The sequence below is a fragment of the Oryzias latipes genome, chromosome 24 (assembly GCF_002234675.1).
Source record: "Oryzias latipes chromosome 24, ASM223467v1".
NCBI classification, from domain to species: domain Eukaryota; kingdom Metazoa; phylum Chordata; class Actinopteri; order Beloniformes; family Adrianichthyidae; genus Oryzias; species Oryzias latipes.
In genome coordinates, this window is record NC_019882.2 from 8,094,360 (window position 1) to 8,119,796 (window position 25,437).

Sequence of the window (25,437 nt, forward strand, 5' to 3'; positions counted from 1 at the left end):
CCTGCTTTGAACATGAATTAGTGTTTTATTACTCATAAATATGAAAAACTCCCATCATAAATACTTTGACAGTTTGTGATCAAATTTTCTAAAGCGATAAAAGGAAATTTGATTAAAAAAAACTTTCAAAATGTTCTAAAGTTTTAAGAGGAAATTAGCTTCTTTATGCTCATCCCTAACTCAGAAAATATATATTCCTAAAAGAAATGGACACAAAAGTCACAAAGCCAAAATAAAAATGAGTGAAAAATGGTCAATATGAAAAAACTGTCATTTTACAGCTGCATGCCCGCCAGGAAAAAGCTGCAGTAGCCATTTTTCTCTTCTATCAAATCGCATGAGAAGATAAATGTATCTAAAAAGCAGTTTTTAACCTGAATATTTGCAGCTGCTACCTGAGTTACACTTCTTTTTCCAACTTTTACATCCACTTGTGTCTAAATCTCTGCATCGCATCACATGGCGCTTGTTGACGGAATCAAGCTGACCTGCAGCCACTAATCCAGCAGAAGCAGCTTCTGGAGGGAATGATTCCAGCCTGCAACACCAGTCCGTCAGAGGCCCGAGCAGTCTTCTAAAGTCACATTCATTCACTTTTTGGTTCATCTGAACTTTGAACCTCTGAAGGCTTCCACTTCCCCCAGCTCAGGATGTAAGCGCTGCTGGCGTTTAGGATGTTTTTATGCAGAAACAGATAGGGCTTGGATGGATTCGTGTGCGTGTGAAAAAGATGGAAACCAGCATCTTCAAGTTCCTTGAGAAGGCTGAACCAGTACCGCACCACAGACGGGTCATCGCCGCCCACCTCAAACCCGGCCCAGTGCAGATGAATCTCCAACAGCAGCTGACCCACCGAGTCCAGAACTCCTTCTAGCACTAAGTTCTCCAGAATCTTCCATTCTGCACTTTCCATGTCTACTTTTAGCACATCCACCTGTCAACAAACCAAAAAGTCTGTTAGATTTAGGCAGGAGCTGTGAGAAGAGAATCTTTCTAAGAAAATACATGTCCAGGAAAACATGCAGGCTCAAAGTTAGACGTCTATTTTTAGGAACTTGACTTTCCTCTGAGATTTACAGCAGTTTGAATTGTTCATTGTTACATTTTTATATGTACATCTCACAGAACACAGCACTTTTACAAACTCCCCCTCCGTTAGAATTTTCTCATTGACTGTAAAGATAAAAAATGAAATGAAATTAGGTTTATATAATTAAAAATTATAATTAAAAATTGTTAAAATAAACAAAAACACCTAAATTTGTTCATAGAAATTACCAAATATCTTTTAAATATATATATATGAAATGGTGCTAAAATGTATTTATTTGGATTAAAAATGTTTCTAACTGCGTACATTTGTATCTTGACATATTTTTTGGCAGGTTGTTTAAATACATTAGAGCAATTAGCTTTAGGACCCGCTTTAGATCAATGTCTTGCTCATTAGTGGAGCCAGTTAGGTTAATATTTCAGACAAATCGTTACCAAAGGATCCCCTCCTTTAGAAAAGCACATTTGCCATGAAAATCCAATATGGCGGCCATACAATTGATTATTAGTAATATATTTTATTTCTATTTGCCCCAGATTCAACAATATGGGCTGTTGACGCACAAAATGCTGTCTTTTAACCTGAGGGATACGTCCAGAATAGTGTTATATACATTTATTATACATACACTCATCATCACAAAAATGCAACAATTTGCATTTTCTTAAGCTGGACTTAAAAAGGTTCTAAATAGAGCTTCAAAATGCAAAAAAAATATGTTTTTTGCTGATGATTAATTTAGAGTAAGCTAAATGAAAAGGACTGTCCCTCTGCCTTTAAAAGCCAGAATTTGCACCAAAACTTGGATTTAATTATATTTTTTTAATAAGTACAGTAAACGTCCAGTCAAGGTCTCCTGATGCCAAAAGGCAAAAATAGCTCCATTTCTTTGAACATGGCAGAATTGTTGAGGTGCATAAGCAAGACCTTTTAGAGCGCATCATTGCTGGTGAGGTTGGACGCTGTGAAACGGTAGTTTGAAAGATCTTCAGGGTTATGACACAAAATAGTCAAGTTTGCCACTTACCTTTTTTTAAATGTCTGTTTTGAGGGCATGTCAGGATTTTTTTTCTGTGTTATGGTCCCTAAACATTTGATCAGCCAATGAACAATCAATTTCAGTTAAATTGTTGTTTTAATTAAATTATTTTGGCCTCTTGATCCTGTATTTTATTCTTTGAACCTTGTTAAAATGCACATTCATGCAATTTCATAACTAGTCTTAAAATTTTGATCTTGTGTATTTTATATATATTTAATACACTGGATTTTCTTGTGGCCAAGGTGCTTTTCTGAAAGAGGGAATCCTAAGGAACATCCATGCCAAACTTTGTACTTGTATCACAAAATGACTATTTAAATAACTGGTTCCACGACAAAGGCTAATAGCAACCTCATGCAAGAGCAGCAGATCTCTTTACATTTGAGTTTTCTTTGATAGAAAGAAAACATTTCAGTTTCCATAAAGCTCACATGTCTTCTCCCCAGAACAAAGAGGATTCCTATGAGCCAGCCCCGCCCAGTTCTGATAAACATCACTTTACTGGCATCTTTAAAGTGAAGTAACTTCCTGTCTGAGGCTTTAGTCCCACCAAAGTCTGTTTTCTCAGCTGGTCACAAATCCACATTTAGCTTTATCGAGTGATTTTTCTGTTGCAGAGGTTGATCAAAAGCTTTTCAGAAAAAAACTACTGCCCCTCCAGCACTGTGTACTCCCATTAAAACCTCATTACGAGGATGCACGCATGGCTTTGCATTCAAAACAGACGAGCACCGTCGCCTTCAGAACTGCATGCTGCGCACAGGGTTGCTCATATGTTCTAACAGAAAACCTCATAAGTCTTTAAATATGTCACATAAGGAAACTGTTTGGTTCACAAACAAAACAGCAAGTAATAAAGCCGAACCTTTGCACAACACCCTGATTAAAAGTACGATTTAGTTTAGGATGTCTGATCTGCCAGCCAACAGTACATTGATCCTATAAGAGCAGAAATGTGAGAGGATAATTCTGGGAATCTTTCAGGTCAAGTGGGAAATTTTACAACTCAAGATTCTGTCCTATGCAATTATTTTTTTACCCCCAAATATATATCTTTATATGCCAATTTTTGTGATTTGCATCCATCTGTATAAATATGAATACTTTGGAAATACTTCCAGCCCTAAATGACACGTATCAGGATGGATGAGGTTAAAAGAAAGATTAATTAAAATCAAATCAATCTCTTCTAAGAAAACTTTTTTTTTTACTGTTTCTATCATCTGCCAGGTGCCTGGAGTTCTTAATTCACTCGAATTTTCACTCCGATGAATATAGTGTTCTACCATTTTTCTAATGATGAAGGACCAACATAAAGAAAATTAAACTTAAAATTCAATTTCAGAGTATTTCTTTATCCAAAGTCTTTTGAATCAGGAAAAACCTTAAATATAAATGACGAGTTATAATTAAATACAAACACAAAAGACTTTCATGCATGTTTAGTGGTAAGAAACACATCATTTTGACTTTTCTACATGAACATTTCCTGTTTAAATGATACTTTGAAATGTTCACCATGGATGTGTTACTTGTTTTAGGGTAAAGATGAATTACAAGCATCCTCAATTTTAGAAATTTTAAATAGCAAAGAAGATTTCTTGTTGGCTTTTAGTCGTTAATTTTTTCAAAGCAGCTTTGTATTGATAAATCAATACATGTATTAGTATGCATGGCAGTAGTGTGCTCGGTTGGGTAAATGATTGATCATATGGAGATCCTTATCACAGGAGGAGGAGAAAATGTGGATAAGCTTTGAAAAATGTGGTAGTAACAGGAGAAAACTTCATTCACATCATGGAAGAATGATAACATAATCCTTATGTTGTGTTTTACCTTTTAAAAAGAAATGACTTCTTCAAGTACAAGTTGGATCATAATGCACCCAAATGTGTTGCAAACTCCTTACCTTTCTGTGCCCAAAGTCATTGAGGATGGTAGCTAGTTTCTTGCTGTTTGCATGCTGATTCTGTACCACAGCAGCAGGGTTGGGATCCCTCCAGTCCACAGAGAGACGGTGGAGCCACATTTCAGCTTCCTGCTGGTGGAGCTGCTTCAGGCTGGGATCGAAGCAGTGGACCTGACACCCGGATCTCCCAAGAAAACGCTCCAGCGACCAGTCACTCACTCCCAGCCTGCAGCACAGGATTCACAAGCCTGTGTTTCTAGTAAATATCACAAAAGTATCTCAAAAGTGAATTATTTCATTTTAGACTAGAAATTTAGACCTACTGTCATCAGTGAAAAATTAACCTTAAAAAATGTATTGAGTTCCTGAAATAGTTACCCAACTTTTGCAGATTGAGTCATAAAATTTATAACTGAAAAACTAAAACATAAAAAAGGCTGCTGATGCTTAATTATAATAGATTTTCATGTGCCAACTGTTTTCTTGCATCAGTCAAAAATGTCATTCTGTTCTCCTTTTCTTCTACCTTAACCAGCAGTATTGAGTTTTACCCAGGGTTTCTTTTTTACCCCCCGTGTCTCATTTGTGCTGGAACTATATTTATATTTATAGCAAACAGCACTGAGCGAAAATGCTTCTTTCTATTAAGCACCAAGCCGACGGAGCAGATGCCTATTTCTTTGTTGAAAAACTGGGAAAATAAAGGTGAATCTAAATCTGTTTAGAAAAGTAACCATTTCTAGAAAAACACAAGGTACTGAATAGTTTCCTTTTCATGTGTGTGGTATTTCTGGTACGTTTCTGCAACTGTTGATGCAAAAAGACCTCCACAGACTGTGGACAGAGTTGTGTTAAAGCCTTTGTGTGCCATTTGTGATAAAAAAGAAAAATACCTTTCAGTGGATATCTGCTTTAAATGAGCTCATTTCCATTCTGCAGGATTCTGTGAACTTCAGTTTGCTCCTTTACTTATTATTATTATTATCAATGTCTTTGTCTCCTTGACTGGCAGCCTCCTCACATTAGCATACTCATGATCCATTAGTGATGAAGCACAGGTATTTTTGTTTCCCCTGCTGTGCTTTAGCCCACATACCTGCTGTAATTTTACTGCTGCATGCCCGTCAGTCTGCAGGAGAGGTTGGTCAGGGAAGCATCAAATCAGTAAAGCACAAATCGTTTTCAGCAGTTCAAGACAGTTATGAGCTCAAGAGCAGCTCAGTAGCATTCATTTTAAGGAAATTGGATGGATAATTTTGACAAATTAACCCATCCTATCATACCATGTGCAGCGTTTTTGAACAAGGGCTATGACAATTCTGCTGTAAAATGACGAATTATGGAGAGGAAATTGCAGTAAAACTCCGTGATGTTACCTTTTTAGAAGTATGTGTTGACAAAAATACAAAACCAATTTGGACTTTGGGAATTTTGTTGGTCCATTTAAAGGTCCACATATGAACCTTACAGATCCAGACATGGACTTTGTACACTAAGAACACACAATCAACGGTAGAAGTGCACACTAACACAATCACGTATGGTAGAAAATCTCTATATTTTATTCCAATTCAATGACTTTAGTTTTCTCTCTTGGCTAACCACAGTTTAATATCCTCCTGACTACCAGAGAAATAAAGAGATGTCCAGGCACATTTTTTAACCCACCAAAAACTACAATTCCCAGACTCCCACCCCGTCACATTTGGTTTTGTATAAAAAACCCTTATGTCCTCTATAGATACCAAACTGAGTAAACTCAGTAACATGCAGTGGTCTGGAGATATTCAGGATTAAAAAATGTTCTCTACAAAGGAGAAATTTGCATTGCTGGTAGTCAGGAGGTTAAGAAGAAAACACTAGGAACAAAAACTTCCAGGATGGAGAAGCTGCTTCTGGTTCATTTCTGCCTCAGCTTTCTTTTGCTGATTTGCAGAGTGAGAGGATTTAGAAATAGTTTTTTTTAGGATCTTACTCTAATCCTTGCAGCTGTGATAAAAAAAAAAGAAAAGAAATTGCAGCATGAATGTTAGCATGATTGTTTTTCATTTTACATTCCTTCTTGGAAAAGAAGAGCAATGTTGTTGATGTATTTGGAAAAAAAGATGAAAAGAGGAAAAGTGCTGTGCTGCATAGAAAAAAACCTGCATCTCTTTCACACCACATGCCCTCCAGACCGACATGCAACAGACCAATCAGAGGCCAGCTGCTCATCTCGTCCGGGCAGAGTTCTTCAAGGCTCATTAAACAGCATGCAAATAAGGTACATCAGCAACACACAAAGTGCAAAAGGGAATGCCCACCAAAGCCGTGAAATAAACACGATGGCTTTTTTAAAAAAAATATATCATGTTTTAAGGTGCAGCTGTGAACTAGTTTTTGACTCACACAGCAAAAAACTCAAAATCCAGAGTCAAAAATATGACCAAAAAGTCAGAATCTAAGTAAGATTGAAGATTGAAATTGATTTGCTGTTTTACTGAAAATTCCTTAACATTCTTTGTCAATTTATCCAAAAATCCTTCAGAATAGGGCTATTTTATTTATTAACGGTCCAGTGAGCCCACTTGGACACCTATGTTTTTATTGTGTATTTGGTATCATTGGCTATCAGCCATTTAAAAACATTGACTTCAAGCACAACTGCAGCATGACTCCCATTCCTTCAAGTATCTTTTATTTGTCTAAAGCTACATACACACCACCTTCAGTAACACATGTTCATGTGATCAATTCCAATGAAAATTCATAATAAATGTGCATAAACGTGCGTTTCAGGCTTCCACATTCAAAATTCTCGCGTTCACGTATAGCTACACAATTGATCATTTTCGGGCTTTTCATACAAACTACATGGCCATAGAACATGTATTGTCAGCTCAGCCAGTTCGAATTTTGACCAATCAGGGAGATTTAGTGACTAGCGTAAGTGTTTAATCTGGTGAATCCAGCCTTATGACATCTGTTTGTTTTTCAAATAAAAATAAAACAAGGTCAATCTTCTGACATGATGGTATATGCGCCATTGTGAGGATGCTAGCAATGAACAGAACCGTTTTCGTTTTGTGCCCAAACAATGCGATTTGCACCACTTTGACCTTTCGCACCAAGCCTCTGCCAACTGTAGGTGGCGGACATGCGCTAGTAAATGGTGGAAAAAGAAGAAGAAGAAGAAGAAACCCCTCCATGCTTGTCCAGTGTGAATGTAATTGTTTTCTTGAACACATGTCAAATGCCTGGTTTATGTAGCTTAAAATTTTAATGAAGACATTTTTTCCGAATGAGGCAGGAAAAACCACTCAAAGCTTCTGTCCTTTTCCAGCTCCTAAAACACATCAGCTTTCAAAGATTTTAGATTAAATCTCATATCTTAAAGTCCATAAGAAGCTCTCTCTCTCTCACATAAAACCTCCCAAGTCACTCTCATCTGTTCATAAGAGGCACAACAGCACCTCAGGGAACAGTAACTTTTCTTCTCCAGCCTACACCTTAGACTTTCAGCACAACTAAGAGAATTGAAATATTCAGATTACTCTCCGGTTGTTGGTGGAAATTAGACCAAAAAACAGAGAAATTGAGTTTAAGGTTGTTGGATGAGAAACTAACATCTTAAATGTGAACAGATGCTGTACAAACAGACAGAAGGTTTTCTGTTGGAATTAATCTGACAATTCCAACAATTTTTGCAAAAAGAACTGGTGTAACAAAAAAGGCGAAGGTCCAGATTAAGGAGGAACAGTCTGGGCTCTGCCTCAACCCAGGTACACTAAGCTCTTTATCTGTGCATGAATCTTTGAGGGATCTTGGGAGTTTGCACACCTGGTCCAGATGTCTATTGTGATTTTGAAGAAGGGATTTGATCGTGTACTTTGAGAACTAACAGGGAATGCTCTGGAAGTATGCAGGGTCAGCAGAAAGTCAAGTTGGAACCCACCAGCATTGGCCTTTGTCGCAGATTATATTAGAGGCACAAAGCATTAGGTTACCATCCATCTACTTCTGAACCCATTGAATCCCTTTTGGGGTCTTGCGATCTCTGGAGCCTGTCCCAGCTACTGTTAGGCAAAGGCGGAGTACACCCTGGACAGGTCAGCGTTAGATTACCCAATATTTATTTTAGATGTTCTGCAATTTATTAATTTATACGTGTTCATACCCTGAACTTTGGCCATCAGCTGGGAAGTTATCAAATGCAAGTGATTTGTCTCAAGTGGTTAAAATGACCTTTTAACTGGTTTAACTAGCTACATGCATTCAGTGGCCATGTGTTTTGCATGTAGATTCTGAAAATGGTCGTAAAAACTTGCATAGCTATGCTGTGCATAGAGTTTTGAGCTCAAAATATGCGTTTAAATAGAATTTCATGTAAAGTGGCACTTGGGCAATACCAAGGACGGTGTGTACGTGGTTTCAGTGAGATGCATCCCAAAATAAAAGCTCTGCAACCATCTATAGTTAGACTATGAATAATGAAGTAAAGGTCGCAGAAAATTATGTTTTTGCTTTGCTGTCCAGTCATGGTGAAATGGATGTGATTGGTTTTTACTCACCCAAAAGAGTAGACCCGGCAGCTTTTGCTTTTTGTCTTTTGTATCAGGCTATATTTGGGATCCAGGCAAACTGCCCAGCTCTTAGATGAGCCTTTCCAGGCAGTTCTCTTGCTGGATAATGAGGTACATGACACCTAAGCAAAAAGAAAACATGCATTCTTAAAGCAGCTCTCCACACAGCAAGGAACAGAAATTTCTATTAACCGACTTGTCAGAGCAAAGAAAGGATTATTAGAAATAGCTTAACTCCCACTTTTTATTAAAACAACTTAATTTTCCGTAATCTTAGCAAAGCTACAAATGAATGCATGAATATGACCTTTAGCCAACATGCATTTGGCCTACAGTGCTCAACCAGTGTAAATATGCATATGTTTCATCAATGTGCACAGCTGTGGCTGATGTGTGAGCAGCTCTGCCAAGCCCCACGGTGATGAAGCTGCGATGCTAAACAAGGAGATTCAAGTCCTGATATGCTGAAGAACATGTGCTACAGATTTCTGAATTTATAATTTGATCTGATAAGACAATATTTTAAACCTCAGGTTTTTATTTATTTATTCAAGTTCTTACACGGATCACTTTCCTGGCTCATGAAACACTTGTTAGAGAAAAAGTTTGATGCTTTTAAAATCAGTAAAGTCTTCATTTAAATCAAATGAGCATATGAGTCTAAAATAAACTACAAATCATTATGTTTTTTATTTTTTGCTCAAGATCTTGGCCACAATTCTTATTTGGGTCAAATCCTGCCTGTCTAATTTAATTTTCAAAGCAGGGGAAAGAGTCAAGTTCCACAGGCGTTCCACAGGGCTTTGTTTTAACCCCCCTTTTCTTTCAGATTTACATGACATCTCTCAGCTTCACTATCCAACTCATAAAGATCCTGTTTTCCAAAGTTTCTGGATTTTGTCTTTAAATTTTCTATTTAGAACAAAACCAAAAAACCTAAATCATATTTGTAACTATAAAACTTTATAGAGTTGGGGCATAAAAAAAGTGATTTACAGCTTCATGTTTCTAAAAATTAAACGTTTATTTTTCAGAGGTACCTAACTTTGTGTCTCTTCTTGAATCACTTTGATTAAAAAAGCATTTGCTAGCTACAGTATACAGTAAATTTGGTGAACATTTTTGAAAATGAGGGTCTTACGTTACAACGGCATCATTTTAAAGTAATGGTTTACTTTTGAGTGAGCTTGTATTTTTACACATTGAGAGTAGCAACTTTTTGTGGCTTTCAAATAAATCAATACAATCAAATGTCAGATGGAGAAAAAAGAAGCAGCTAAGTGCACTTGAACATTTGACAGACAACAAAAGCGTCCTGATGTTTCTTTGTTCCATCAGGCATGAGAATAGTACAGTACAGATTGAGTGGTAATCTATTCAAACTATTGTTTGGAGTTGAAAACATGCAGCCATTGGCTTACTCATTGCTAATGTGCTCCAGCTGAGGGCTCAAATCATCACACATGCATGGTGCTGCACTGCAACAGCTTGGGTTCAACTTCCATGACCTGTATTATGTTGTCTGATTTGTAGTTGTCATCACACTTCTACATGAAAGGGGGCTGCTTTCACTGGGATGGTTGTGTTGTGGGTTCTCTTTTTACTCTGTCAGCCATTATTACAGACAAAGATGCTTCCATTTATGAAAATAAAGTCAGGCCATAAACAATATTTGATATTCACCTATCACTACGACAACGTCACCCTTGTGCTATCTTGACGTGTTCTCCCTACCATGACAAAGGTGGATAAAGGTGGAAAGATTTCATGTAATCCATGGACACCAGTGAAGATCACAAATCATTGAAGAAAAAAGGTTCAGCACACTGTCCAGTGGGTCTAGATGACCCAACTCCCTATGGTAAAGTGCATAGGATAGCACAAGGCTTAAAAACTACCACTACTTCTACATACTACTACTACTACTACTACTACTAAAAATGCTTGCATACACTATTAGAAATGCAAGATAGTATGTTGGGGCTTTTACTTTTGTGGTGGAGTGGTCCCTTGTATAATAAACTGCAGTGGCTGAAATTCACCATTGCTACAAAAAGAAAGTAACCTTGCGAACAGTTAAAGAAACTGCAAATAAAAAGAAACGCTGCTGCAAATAAAAAAAATGGTGCAAATAAAAAAGTCACAAGTGGATTATTGGGTACAGTTTTTGCCCATGCACTGCTGTGAGAAGAAGGAGACGAAAAACTGTGGTTCAAATTGGAAGTTGAATGGGAAAGTGAGTGAAGATGTTAGTGTTCAATGTCACTATTTCTGATGAGTTATTTGGTTAGCATATGTAGCTTCAGGTTTGATGGTAAACTGGTTTATTGTTTGCTTTTTTTCCGGCAAATTGGAACACATCATATACTGTAATTTTCCATAGAAGTACATGGGAAAACTGGGTTCTGCATGATGAACACACTGCTGGACCTTGCATTTGTTATGCAATGTACAAGTTTGGTGTTTTTTAAAGCACGTGTGACCTTTTTAATGGCATGTAAGTCGCACACAGACAAGCACAAAACACACGACAACAAATACTCACACAATGCAAGCAGTTTTACCAGTATCTGTGAGCGTTTGAGCTAGTATGAGCATGTTTATAGTGTTGTGTGGGGGCTTTTTAGTAGTAGGAGAGTCTTCAGAGTGGAAGTAATGAAGCATAATTTATAGCTTAAATGGTTTTTTATCTCCATCTCTGGATATTCCTTCACCGTTGCCTGTCTTTTAATGACACAGCTCACATTTGCAACTTTTCCCAAGCACGCATTGTTCTTTTAGATCTTAATCTACTTTACTTTTAACACAGAGTACATGAAGACATCCCAAAACTACTTTTTCATGAATTCTCTTGACTATAGTATAGTTAATTACCTTGTCAGTAAAGTGATACATAAATGAAATGATGCTTAGAGTATTAGAATGGATGCAAAAAAATGTAATTGTGTTCACTTTGACCTAATTGAAAGTTAATAAGACTCACTTGTGGGGTTGTGATGTAACTGAGGAACCTTTTAGCTTCATCTTCCAGGGAAGGTTTCGGTCCGGCCCACGGCTGCAGATCTATGTGCCACCGCGGAGCCTGGCGTTGAACACACAGGTGATCAGTAACAAAGACACAAAAGTGGGGCGCTCAAGACATAGAGTCCAGGGAAACAGTAACATGAGCGTTATTCTTCAGAACTGCAACCCAGTTGTGTGTAGGCTTGAGCTCTGATGGAACTGGGTCACGTTGTGCTCTGTGGGGAATTTTTCCACTGTTGTTTTAGTGAAACGAAGGTTGCTATTCATTAATATGTATTCCACTCTTAAAGGTTGGGAACATTAACATGGAAAGTTCAGTTGTTTCTGGGGGCTACAAAAGAATGCAGCTTCACCATCAGCCAGCTGCTGCAGCCCAGCTGAGATCACATTCCAGAGAGTTGGCAGAGCTTGCTTCGGCCCGCTTCATTTATACTGGAATGTGCGTGTTTATGATTAGAGCTGAGGCCAGTAATCTGCTTAAAAAGGAAGAGACAACGCTGAAATGATGCATTAGCTGTTATCACAGTCTGACCAACCCTGAAGCCAAACAGTCATTAATTATCCTGAAGGCTTTGTTTTATTTTCCACTCCGCAAAAAACTCTGTTTGGGTTTGTGAGATATTTGGATATAGTGAAAAACTTGTTGCAAAAACAACAAATCAGTCCACAGGAATATACAACAAGGAATATACAAAAAAAATGCTGGCCGCAACTGGACCATTATTCATTAAGTTTTAACTTTAATATTCAAAACGTTTTTTCTGTTTCAATAGTGAGTCTTTCCTGCATCTCTTAGCTGTCACACTCCAAAATTTTAGTAAAGTTGGGAGCAAGCCAGAGTACTCCTGCAGCAGCATATGGTTTAGGTCAAGTTTAACTGAATCTAAAGTTGTTCAAAAATATTTAAAATCAAATGTAAGACAGTTTAAAAAAAAATGACAGAAAAGTTAAAAAATATGCACTCAGGACACAGTAAGGACATAATAAATGTTGAAACGCTACCAACAGATGACGTTTACCATGCGTAAACAATGAAAAGATGAAAAAAGATTAAATCTGGACCATTATTTAAAAAACTGGCATTGTTGTGATTAAATTAAAATGGCAGATTTAGCAGAATGAATACTTCTAATCCTCAAATTGAAAAGATATAGTAAGCTTTTAAAGTATTAAATTAACTTTTATTATAGTAGTTGGTGACTCATCAGTGAGCAGAGATGAGATTTGTGAAAGCCTCATGCTCAGTCAGGCAACAGTAAGTTGTGTGCAGCTCAGAGAAGATGTTAACAGCAAACAGCATCGCGCTGAAGTGTTGAAGCTAAGCTGTGTAAACCATGATCCCATGTCAGCCCATAAATCCAGAGTCCAGGCTTTAGCGTTAGGGTTTTCACCTTTCTTGAATTGATATGATAGCTGAAATTGTTTGAAAAAGGTTGGAAAAAATGTGGAACTGTTGGAAAAATACATCTACACAAGAAAATATTGTGACAACAACTAAAACACACACACACACACAAAAAGATAGTTTATTTTAAAAAAACTGACATGACCATTTGAGCCTTCATTTGACACTTTAATTTAAAAAAAAGAAGTTTTGATTAAAAAAATATTTAAATTGAGTTATATTATCATATTTTAATCCATATGGATTTTATGGTATATTTGGTATAGCTTGGTTTATTAAGATTTAAAATGAAATAAAAGAAACCACCAAAGAAAACCAGAATTATTTTGGGCTGTTTCTTTTTTGGTCATTTCCTATAGTAATGCACTTTTTAACACTGTTTTCCACCTGTGTGGCTCTCCTAATAAAGAAACCTAACTTTTATTCATCTATTTAAGCAACATGTATATACATATATTAGTTTTATTAGTTTTTCATGTGATTTCACAGAAATTTCAAAAGTGCTTTAGTCGTTCTTCTAATTGTTCGGATGGATGTGGGTTTGGATTAGTGCTTCGCTGCACGGGTGTGAGAGAAGTGTGAGCAGTCAAGCTGAGCATGAATAATCCCAGAGGGAGAGCAGGGTGGATGTGTGAACATGAGATGGCCGGATAAAACAAGAGAAAACTTCTAACACCGGAGGAGGCGGATGACGGTGGAGCTGAAAATGGACCAGTCTGAGAAGACTGCCAAAAATAGAAAAAGTCCTCATAAATAAACAAGCTGATGGATAACTGCTGGTGACATGGGCTGTTTCTGTGGAGAGACAGAAGTGGATCAAAGCAACAATCAGTGCTTTTATTTCCAACTGCTGCTGCGAGCAGCTCCAGTGTCACGGCGCTGAACTGGAAAATATATAAACATGTGTCGACATGCGGCCTGAGCCACGTTGGAGTCAAGAAACAATGGGTGCAGATTCACATTCAGCGGCCAGTTTGGTACTATGGTATGGGATGGTACTAGATTTTCAGCTAAGAAGAAAACCCTTCACAGTTGAGTCTTAGCCAGCAGCGACAACTATTTGAAAAGCTCCTTGCATGATCTTAGCAAGAAATGATGTGCTTTATTTTGAGAAGTTTTACTTTTCTGGTGGCAACTTGCTGCACTATTCAAAGGTTTTTGAAAGGATTTAGGTCAGCTGGTTGTTTTACTGAAGACTCTTTTCCTCATCTTGTGATACTTTGTGCTTTTAGTGGAAGTTTCAGTCATTGTGTCGAGTTATCTTGCTATAAATCCACAAAATATTTTGCTTTTCAAGCATGACGATAATGTGATTTGATTATTTTTCTGCAGCATTTTGCTAATTATGCAACTTTCATGGCTCAGTGTCCAATACAGAGCTCCGTTTTCCTCTTAGTCTCATCACAGTGTTGGTCCAAATTTTTGCACAAGTGCTTGGTTGTGACAACTTGCACAACACTTTCGATAAGAGTGTTGAAAAATATCCCAAAACTTTTAAGTTTTGAGCTTCAGGGTCCCTCTCATTTTCCAAAATGTGCCTCAAAATAATTTAGACTTTGGAAACATTTTCAATTTAGTTTATGGAAGTTGGAAAGTGTAGGAAAACATCTTGCAACTCGAAGACTAAATTGTGACTGTTAAGGATTTTAAAAAGTAAAAGTTTGACGCTCAACCTCTACAACATTCATGCAATTTAGTTTTATTTTGAAAAACAGAGGTCCCAGAATCTCATTTGACCCCACCTTCCATCTATTAACAATGTTGTGTAGCCATCCTGTGAGATACAAGACATCTACTTCTTTTGACGTTTTAGATAAAAAAGAAATCCTGCACACAAAATCATTTATTCAGTTTTCATCTTGAAATATTTAATCCTAGCCCTTCTGCTACATGTAAACTGATCAAACTATAAAAACCTTCAACATGTGTTTTATGGGCAGGTGGTAGTCAATGGCTGACAGGGAAAACTGGCTGCAGATGCAGCTGTTTCCTTGTGCAGGATCCTCTATTCCTGGTGGGAATGATTTATCCCAGCTCAGTCAGGGAGGGCATTACATATCCATATATATATATATATATATATATATATATATATATATATATATATATATATATATATATATATATATATATATATATGGATATAAAGGATTTCTCTGATCCTAACTGAAAAAAGGATGTTAATCTGCTGTAAAATCTCATAAGAAACTGCAGAAGATTGAATGTATGCAGAGCTGGAGGGTGAAATGTTTGTTTAAGCAAAGCAAAGAGAAGAAATTAGGATGCCTGGGATCAGATATGGTGGATGAAGAAATTCCAATTCTCCTCTGCAGATGGTAAACAAGCATCTGGAAGTCCTTTCAATCACGGCATGATGGGAATGTGCGTCTAACAAAGATGAAGAAAGCTGCAAATCAGTTCAGATGATCCAACAACGACGAAGGAGAGCAAAGTTTGTGCAGAAAAAGTGGAGTAAAAATGAAGGTGAACATTTTACATTGTGTTTTCAGCTTCAGAGACCATTCATCACAGAACATTAACATTTTTAAGTTCACATATAAAAATATGCTAACATCGTTTCAGAATACTCCATATTTTATCTGTCAATAAAAGTAATAGAGAAATCAATTTCCCTCCACTCAGAATTGAAGTTTTTTTTTCTACAGAAAATTGATAAAATACTCCCTTGAGTGAAGAAAATAAAGTCAAGAATCTGTGCTGCTTCTTTAAGCTGCCAGCGGGGAGTCAAATTAGTTCAAGTGGCTCATCAGAGAATCCAGTGAGTCTTTTCACTTCAGCTTGAGTGTTATTTTGAAAAGCTTTGCTTGAACATTTGAATATTGCAGGTACATGCAACTTCACTCCTTTGCAATGTATTTGTGGGAATCTGTGATTATTAGCTTGGCTGTCAATCCATTTCAGGTGTTTTAGATTTTTTTGGGGTTAACGTACATCCATGTTATGTCAAATTTTTATGTTTAAAGAAATAGTAGCTTTCTGCATTTCTCCTTGGCTCAGTTTCAAATGTCCTAATTGTGCCTAAGATGCATTGGAATGCCTCATTGTGAGTTAAAAAGGTTGAATATGTCAAATCAATCCAACCCACTACAGAAAACACACTTCTTCATTTCATCTCTTTTAAAAATCAATGTTTGGCCAGCATCTTGGGAGACAGATGGAGGGTCTTATTCATCACAGTTCCAATCTGTGCGCCTGTCTATCCAAATATTCGCTCGTCTCCCTGGAAAATATCCCAGAAATTAGGTCTGTGTTTGATATGTCGTTAGAGCAGAGGAGTCTTGCTGAGCTCAAAATTGTTTTGAAATGTTGCTCAAAAGTCAGTGACAAGCAGACTGAAGAAGTTTCCGATTTGTCTGATTCCTCTCCTTGATATTATTATTGATGCTTTCAAGACTTTAAATCATTTAAATGTGCAAGCAAGAGCAGCTAGAAAGAGTGTTTGTAAATGAATCAAAGTGCAAAGACAAAATTCGGGGACTTTTATGGTCAATGCTTTCATTGACAGGAGCGGGGAAGTGGGCTGCAAACTTCCTGGAATGTTTTAAAAAAAAAAGTTCTGTCCAAAGGGCGGATTGTGGGATCGGGACCCGGGTCCTGACAGTTTGACACTGGAGCCCTCCCCCTCTTCAGTGAGTGTCACACAACCATCCACTGTATTGCTAGTTACCACATCCTTTTTTGCATGGTAGTTATTGCATTTTTCATATTTCGATCATGAAATGTAGATCCTCTGTGTAGGAGACCTTGTATGTAGCGGCAGGATGGTTCACTTTTATGCATATTTCGATAACATTTGAACAGAAAGATTATTTTAAAGCTTTTTTTGTACTTCTTAAGGGCAGAACTTACAATCTTGAGCTCAAATCTTTCAGAGGAAGTGAGCTTAATTTCTGCCTTAAGCTATTTGAATGTTAAAAAAAATGTTTGATTATTTCTCTTAAATTAAGATAAAATCTGTCCAGAAGTCTATTTTTATTTAAAAAAGCAAAACAAAAACATGTTTTCTTCATGTAGCGCCTTAAGCAGGACGTTTTAATTAACATATTTTGAAAGAAAACAATGTTAGTTGATTTTGGTTGTTTAGCACAAATAAAGTATGAGCTTATTTGTTTTGGTTGCACAAAATTATGAAGTTAAATGTTCCTGCATGCTGTTCAAACTGTCAGAAAGACTTTAATATTACAACATCAAATTTAGGTGGTGTTCAAGAGTCTTTTGCTTTGCATAAATTCCCTTTTTGCAAAGCTTACTGTGCAGAAAACTCATGCAAAGGACACATGAAACAGGTTGACATTTTCCATTCTTTTTTTGTGTTTTTTTTACATTAAAAAATAGCACATCCTGTACATGTTTTGTGTAAAAAGTTGCAATCTTCCAAATGAAAAAGTGGATTTAGTCTTTCCATAGAAAAGGATTTGTTTAAAGATGATTTGATCTATTTTAAAAGCGTTCCCAGTCGTCTTTTAATTCTGATTCTGCCTTTTTTAGGAAAAAATCAAACCCCTGTATTGTTTTTTTAGAACATAGTTTCTGCAGAGCGGCATGTTTTTAAAGAATTTCGTGGGCGGGACCATTAGCGCAGAGTAAGCCCGCCTCCATTTCCCATAATCTTCTCTCAGTTTTTATCTTAATTTTCTTCTATGTCCTCCACCATGACAAAAATGCCAAAAGATCATATCAAAAACATCATTTTCATTGGAGTGGGCATTTAAATACCTTGCAAAAACTGTGTGTTAACCTTTCCAAAAGATTCTATGCTTATAGTGATACTACTTATATAAAAATACTACACACATTTCATAATAGTGTATATCAAATCTCAGCTACAGGTGTTTCACCTGTTATGTACAAAGATTGCCAAATTTAGAGGGTTTAATTACATTAATAAAAGTTTTATCTGATGGGAAAAATGTTCATGCTTTTCTTTGGTTCTGAAAGCTTCATGTGGGAAATAATCTGAAATATGGTGTAGTTACAGTTAAAGTTATTTGTTCTTGTGAGAGCTAAATTGTAAACGAATCAAGGAAGACTGTGGAATTTTAGAAACAATTTACTCATCTTGCCTTTGTCATTTCATGACAAGCATGCCCACTTTTTCACCACACCAAGATTGTTGGGAAGACACCTAAGAAAAAAAACTACTCTTTCTTTATTATGGTGTCTTTGACTTACTCTAATTTTAGTCCATTTGCATACAGACTGTAGGGGAACTGCATCAGGATTCTTTTGCAACTGAACCAAAAGCTACTTTACGGACAAACTGGGGTTACTTAAGGTTGATGAAAAAAGTTACCTTAATCTTTCACATGTCCCAAATGAAGTGAATTCAGATGAACTCTGGTGAGGACCAAACAGAACTCTTGACTATGGAAGGCAAAGAGTCTTTAAACATGGCAAAGTAAAGCTGCCATCTTTCCAAAAGTTTCATCCCTTTTGGACACTGACTTCATATTTCATGGTATTTTTTTAAAGCTGTTTTTTGCAGTACTTTTTTTCTAATCAACATTCAAAGAGAATCCATAGACATGCTTGGATGGGTTTTCTGTTAAAGAACTGGTCTGACCTGCACAGACTCTCTAAATCTCCCTGGGGATGAGGTATAACAGGGATTGCTGGCAAAGCAGTTTCATCCAGCCCCCCAGTTTGACCCCATTAATCCACTGCACAATTAATTGGCACTATTTCCCACAGATTTACTCCTGTGTCATTTTAAAAAGCTTGCAAGAAAACGTAAGTTGATGAAAGAATTTAAAGCGTGTGCCTTTAGATGTAGATTGGCGACTATTATTTAAGAATTACAAAACATAAAAAGATTTTGAGGCTTCAGTTACAATCTCAGGTTTTCACGTTGAACCCGTATTTTTATCTATAACCCAATAACGACCTTTGGGGGTTGAGTTTTAGTGACATTAAATAGCTGGACTATCTACTAATGCCAGTTTTCCTGGCATGAACAGGAAAACTGGCCCCACTCCGATTGCACGTCAACGTCTTAGCTCCTGATTTCATGCGACTCCCCGGTTCCAAGCGGGAGGTTAAAGGTGCCTGAGAGCTGGCTGTGGTCACACTGTTGGGATTACAGAAATCAAGCCTCTCTTTCTTTTCCAACAGTCCCTCTCTTTTCCTGTCAGTCTTTCTTACATCATCCCTCAGTATTCCCAGACACGACCTCGGTCACTGCATTTAAAATTCTGCTGAAGCCCAACCCTGACTGGCAGGCGGCACAATAGCGCTTTTTCTGTCCGTTTCCAAGCAGAGCGAATTATTGATTAGAACAGTTAAAACTTGACTAAACTGATGCTTGTGCCGCGGTGGATGTTTGGGAAATTAAATTTAACAAGAAAAGTACAAAGCAAGGCCAGCAGCTGACACAAGCATGACAGGAAGCCACAGAAGATTCTGTCTGATAGCAGCTTTACACACTGACTGGAAGTTAATTAAGGAACGGGAAGCTGCTGCATTGATTGCAGCCCCAGCTGAGTTACTTAAACAAAACTAATTAAACGGAACTAAAGTCAAAGATCTTCAAAGCCAGAAACAATAAAAGTTAAAAAAATACATATAATTCAAATAAAGATGAGGGTTTTTGGAGGTGCCAGTCAATAAAATAACAGTAAATAGTTGAAATTTAGCTCATACTTCCTCCAAAATCGGCTTTACTAAGGTGACAAGCAAACCAGATAAACTGTTTCTATTTTCCTTTTAGCATTAGGTCATATTTAAAAAAAAAAAGGTTTTTTTTATAATTATGTGTTTTCAATAATATTATCATTGATATAGTTTGTCTCATAGCTAGAAATCCAAGGTTTGTGAGCTCTGAGGTCATTCCAGACAAATGTTGGATGCTGCACGCACACAGAGCTCCAAAAGTCCAAAAATATCTTGGTAAAATGTATTAATAAAGCCCCATTATTAGTGTTAGTTAATGCATAATTAAGTATTACCTCTCAAATACAGGGTTAACAGACACTTTTATGCATTACTTTGCATTACTGAGTATATTATTTAATATGTAAGTAAAGTTAAATTATGTTGATTGACTAACATGTTGATACATACATAATGATTATTGATAATAATAATGCTAAGCAATTGCAAAGGAAACTTTTATTCATGCTTTCTAATGCATTAAAGAATAATGATGGCATAATTGTTCATAAACATTTCATAATAAACTAACGCTTTCTTAGTTAATCAATGCTTAATCATGCATTAATAAAGTGACCCGTATTTTAAATTGTTACCTGTGTTTTTGTAACGCATGCATTTTGTATTGTAATACTCTTTTTTCCAATATGATGAGAAAACACAAGGCAGCAGAAGAGTTCATTTCAAGTACAATGATATATTGACTCCTTACAGTTGACTAAGCCTCCAGCAGCAGTTTTACTTATTTCTTTTAAAAGGAGAACAAATGGCACATGAGTGTGTCGGCTGGATATTGTGCATGCGCCACGTTGATTTATAGAAAGCCGTCGGTTGGACTGTAAAACTCAGAGGCTGAGTCATCCATGCATGCTGCGTCTGCTCCTCTTGTTGTCTCTTTCTGACGGTGTCTCTGCTTCCCTTCCCTGCTGTTGTTGTTTGGTCCGACACATTTTCATGTCTGTCCATAATTTACCAACTCATCCATGTCTTCTTTTTCCCAGCAGGAAGCAAAGAGTGTGAGAGATAAATGATTAAAGAAAATGCATAATTTAGTCTCACTCAATAAACAGTGTGTGTTTTAGCGTGACTGCCTCTGGGTCTGTTTTTGTAAAAAAGAAACAAAACTAAGAAATCTATTCCCTTCAACCTGCAGATTTTTGAAACTTTTTATTAAGACAAATTCTTTGATTTCCCCTTATTACAAAAAAACAAACACGTAATATCCTATGCCTTTCTTTAAACTAAACAAGTAGCTGCAAGAAATGCCTTAATTCTTCAGGTTTTGCATATTTTTCGATTCTATTATCCATAAAATTCACTTTGCTTCTAAATTTGGGCTGAACACAAAGCGGCTCCACATTTACATCGTCCTAACATGAAAAACATGCATTTTATTTAGATGTTCTTACATTTTTTTTTCCAAATCATTCTTTCATCTATAGTCATTTGTTTTAAGAAATTCACTTTTGTGATATTTTAAAAGCCATAGTACCATATTTGATCATATATGTGTGGATAGGTCTTTTAAACTTCTGTAGACCCCTGACATCTTCATCACTTATCTAAACTTGTGTGCTTGACGCAGTTTGCCTGCCAAAGACAAACCAACATCAGTCAAAACCACAAACTGAAAATGGGCAAATGTTTTTTCCATCCAACTCTTGCCATCCTGGTTTCAGGTGGTTTCAGCAGAGCAAAGCTGGAAGTTCAGTGCAGAAAACTTCTTATAAGTCAGCAGAACCTCAGCGTTTCTTGGCAAATACCTTCATGAAGCTGCTGTCTCTGCAGGGACACAGCAATAACTAGGCCACAAAAAAGCTATTTTCATTGTTTTTGAAAATCCCAGTCGTTTTAGTTCTTTTTCTGGCGCATCAATGCACAAAACTGAGCTTTATAAGCATTTACTGCAAACTGTTACATTAGATTTATTTGATCATCAATATCTGATCAGGCTGTCAATGACCGGGTAAAACCATTGGCTGGGTATGAACCCTGGACTGAGTGGCCCCTTCCCCTTGGCATTCCAAACAGGAAGTAGCTCCAAGATGCCAAAATCCCATAGACTTCTAGAGAGAAATAAACAGCTATCACTCAGTCATTCTATTGGTCAGAATAACCACTCTTGTTTAAAAACGTTAAAAACGTTAATTGGATTAACGTTTTTGTTAATCCAATTATTTTTTATGATTTTTTTGTGTAATGCAATTCAAAATATAAACTGATGCCTTAATATAAGTGTGGCCCCACGCCAATCGTTTGACAGATTCTCCTATACCTGCTTTCAAGTGGTAGGGGTGTGGCCTTCCAACAAGCTTACTCCTTATTGGTGAGAGTGATTGCCACAAAATGTTGACTCAGACAAATCACTACTTACTGGCTGAGTCCGAATTCCTTCACTAATGCCTTCATAGTGCACGATATAGTGCATTCGCCTTTTTGAAGTGCTGTCCGAATCTACAATTCCAAAATCGAGGGCCCTAGAAATTTCCCGGAAGTTTCTGCAAAAGACCAGTGTGCATCGACGCTCCCTAAAAATGCATTGCGTTTGAACAATTTTTGCAAAGAAAATGTATTTAAATGTATTTTATTAATAAAACATCAACGTTTTCATCTTCAGAACTCAGTGGACTCATAAATGGTTGTCCCAAAATGCCAATGAGATTTTCACTTTGTAAAATTAATTATGTCAAATTCACCATTAAAAAAAAATATTAGTGAGCATGGTGTCCGAATTGCTTTTAAAATCCAGGGCACTTCATGCTCCCTCACTATATAGTTTTTTAGTAGTTAGGGATTAGGGTGGGAATTCGGACACAGCCACTGACTTCGTCTAGCTCCAACATGGCGCCGTCCGTATCAAGAAAACGGTGTCTGAATTGAATTCATTTCGCTGGAAGTACACTATTTTTGAATTGGTGACATCACACTCACTCTGTCCAGGTTTCATTTATAGTCAATGGGTAAGACAAAGATTTCACATGTGATTAACCTTAGTTATTAAGTCATCGGAACTAAGCGAGCACTTTTTGAAATTCTCTTTCATCCTCCATGAACACCCAGACTCCGATTTCCAGCACATGACTTAGTCCGCTGAGCTAAAAGAAGACATCAGCGAGCAGTCGGAGGAACATGGTTGGGGGGCGGGTGGCCACATTTTGAATCACTATAGAAGAAAAAGCAAGAGGATGAGAGCGGTGCCATCGTGACCTGACAGAGCAGAAGTATTACAGTGATCTTGAAGACAAGAGCTTAAAGCGAGAGAAGAAACAGAGAAGTATAAGTTGAGAGAGGGAAAAAAAGGTAACACATGCCATATAGTTTTGATCCAGGCTCCTCAAGGACATCTCAGGAGTTGGGGAGTTAGCATATGGCCTCGTGTAATATTGATGGTGCACACGTGCTCTCCTCATATTGTGGTGCGATGCGCCTGGAGTGATTTGTGTGGCCTGAAAAACGGCATCGTTTGTCACGAGTAACTTTGGGTTGTGAGAGATTCAAGCAAACACAGCTGTGTCGCTGCAAAAAGAGAGGAAAACATCCGATCCGAGGCAGGTTCGCATGTTTTCTGAGTGGAGCGGGAAATGAACCAGGGAGACACCGAAACGAGGGAAGTGGAGTTGCCCGGATTCTGCAGGTCAAGGGGTCAAACTCGTTGAGTGGTTTGTGAATAGGCTTGTTTGCTCCTGCAGATGCTTGAAGTCTTTTGTGTGATGTGCCACTCCACTGAATTGATGCACGAAGGTTTGAGTTTTTTGTTAAATTTATAGCAGCCCTGAGTTGCTAGAAAAGGGAATGACAAGTTATCTTTTAAGCTTTTACTGAACGAGCATCAACTTAGACCCTTCAAGGGTTTGAGAGCTTTAAACCACTTTAAACTGGTCTAAGTAATCTTTAAAGAAACACGTATTTTAAACGTACCTTTTTGTGCAGAGTGGGTTCACTGTCCTGAATGTGAATGTAGGAGATTTCCCAGCTTTCCTCTCGCTCTTCTACCTCTGCAGAGGCCAAGTTTATTTTTAACTGACCCCAATTTTGAACAAATTGGGTTCCCAAATCCGAGGATGCAAGGGAGGCCTTCCAACCCGTCTCCAGGTAAACGTAAATACACAAGCAGACAGCTGTGAGCAGAATACCCAAACGAAGCAACAATCGCGGGGTGAGTCGCCCTCTGCTCATGTTTGTCCTCCTGGATCTCCCTTTTCTCATCCCCACTTTCAAGTTTTTAACCCATTTCTTCCCTTGTTTTGTAACAGTCAAGGCTACCTCTGCTGCTGAGCTCCACCACACGCGAGTGTTGCATCCGATACAAACTTTGGGAACTCCCTCTTCACTCACAACCACCACTTTTACCAAACTCACACGCCCCTTTCATGCGCTTCCCTTGTTCTTTCCATCAGACTCACATGGACACACACACACTGTTGCTCTGCCCCCTTTCTTCAGGGTTTGCTCCTCCCTTTCAAACACATCTCAGGTTACTCTGTGAGTCCAGAAATGGGCCAGCTCATGTTTTGTTCTCTCATTCAACACGACAACTCAGCGTACGCAGCATTCCTCACACGTTCAGGATGAAGTTTTTGTTTCAAAAACAAAGCATCTTTAAGCATCAAAAATATGATGCTTACAGATGCTCTGATGTGTCTTCCTAACTTTTTCTGTCTGTTTTATTTATTTATTAATCTTTTTAAGCAATTTTACTGCTCAAAAAACAATAATAAAAACATGAAATTAGAGGGGTATGTGAGTGTGTGTGTCTGAGTATCTCTTATTGCCTCAAAAGTGACCAGTTTGTCTGTGAAATGTCAAATCTTCATTTCTTCATTGGCAAACATTGTTTACAGTTTCTTTTCCTGCTTTTTTCATGTGCTGTTGGGATTTGAGATTGAAAATCGAATTAGAAAAGACTTAACAGAGAAACGCCCACGCTTATAGTTTTCTTTTGTGTAAAATCCTCAGAAAAATCCAGCACCATGAAGTTGTTCTACTTCAAAAGTTGACTTGCAAATAGCTCTCTATTGTCACCTAGTGGTTACATGAAAAAACGTTTTCATTGTTTTTACATTTACGCTTAATTCCACTGAACTAAGAAACAAACTTTACTATGGACCAGGGGCCTGAGACCTTCAACACTTTAAGGGCCATTCGGGTCAAATTCTCGCCTACCACAACCCATTATGCCCCAAATAGGTTCTAACTTTTGACAGCAGTTGACATGACTTCCTTTCAACATAAAACAGACTCTGTGTCTCGTAGAATCCTCTCAATGCAGCAGATTAGTAGAAGGTAGTGTGATGTCAGCAGTGATTTAAAAAACGCTTTATTTTACCATTTGTGGTGCATCTCTACCAGAAATTCATAAATACAACAAACCAAAAAGAATTTAGAGCTAATTAAGTGACTTCAACTGCATTTTTTTCAAACCATCTACTAGTTGTGTATTTTAGAGGTTTAGATTAATTTTTAAAAACTTAAAACTTTGTATTTTACTGTAAGCAGAAAGCCACCATGGAGGAGTAAAAGGGCCACATGGGTCTCAGGAACCACAGGTCATGGAAGAACTTTAATTAGACAGACACCTTTTACACTGTGTAACATGTTAAAAGAAAAGAAGGTAATCTATTTCCCAAATTGACCAAATGGGTGCTAGATAAGAGTGTTTGTGAACTCTGGGTCTTCTTATTATTGCACAAAAAGCAAACGGGGTGTGCATTCTCTTGACTTTTAATGTCAGATTTCAATATAGTCACTTATTTTAGTTTAAAATATTCGGAA

The 25,437-nt window shown here is 37.4% G+C and overlaps 1 protein-coding gene across 1 annotated transcript; it reads right to left on the reverse strand.

Annotated features, from left to right (window-relative positions):
* Positions 1–2: 2 nt before the first annotated feature.
* mettl24 (methyltransferase like 24) lies at positions 3–24,002 on the reverse strand. The gene is made up of 5 exons (XM_011491621.3): positions 23,584–24,002; positions 11,551–11,649; positions 8,556–8,689; positions 4,006–4,231; positions 3–934 (listed from the first exon to the last, which is right to left on the reverse strand). The coding sequence occupies exons 1-5, from the start codon at positions 23,869–23,871 to the stop codon at positions 587–589; spliced, it is 1,095 nt and encodes a 364-aa protein (XP_011489923.1). The 5' UTR covers positions 23,872–24,002; the 3' UTR covers positions 3–586.
* Positions 24,003–25,437: the final 1,435 nt, after the last annotated feature.

Bases quoted from the DNA above. Each gene is read 5' to 3' on its own strand.
- mettl24 (XM_011491621.3), bottom strand. From the start codon at position 23,871: ATGAGAAAAGGGAGATCCAGGAGGACAAACATGAGCAGAGGGCGACTC. The intron at 11,650-23,583 runs GTACGTTTAAAA...GTTCAACGCCAG, and splicing joins AACCCACTCTGCACAAAAAG to GCTCCGCGGTGGCACATAGA. The intron at 8,690-11,550 runs GTGAGTCTTATT...CTTTTTGCTTAG, and splicing joins GTTACATCACAACCCCACAA to GTGTCATGTACCTCATTATC.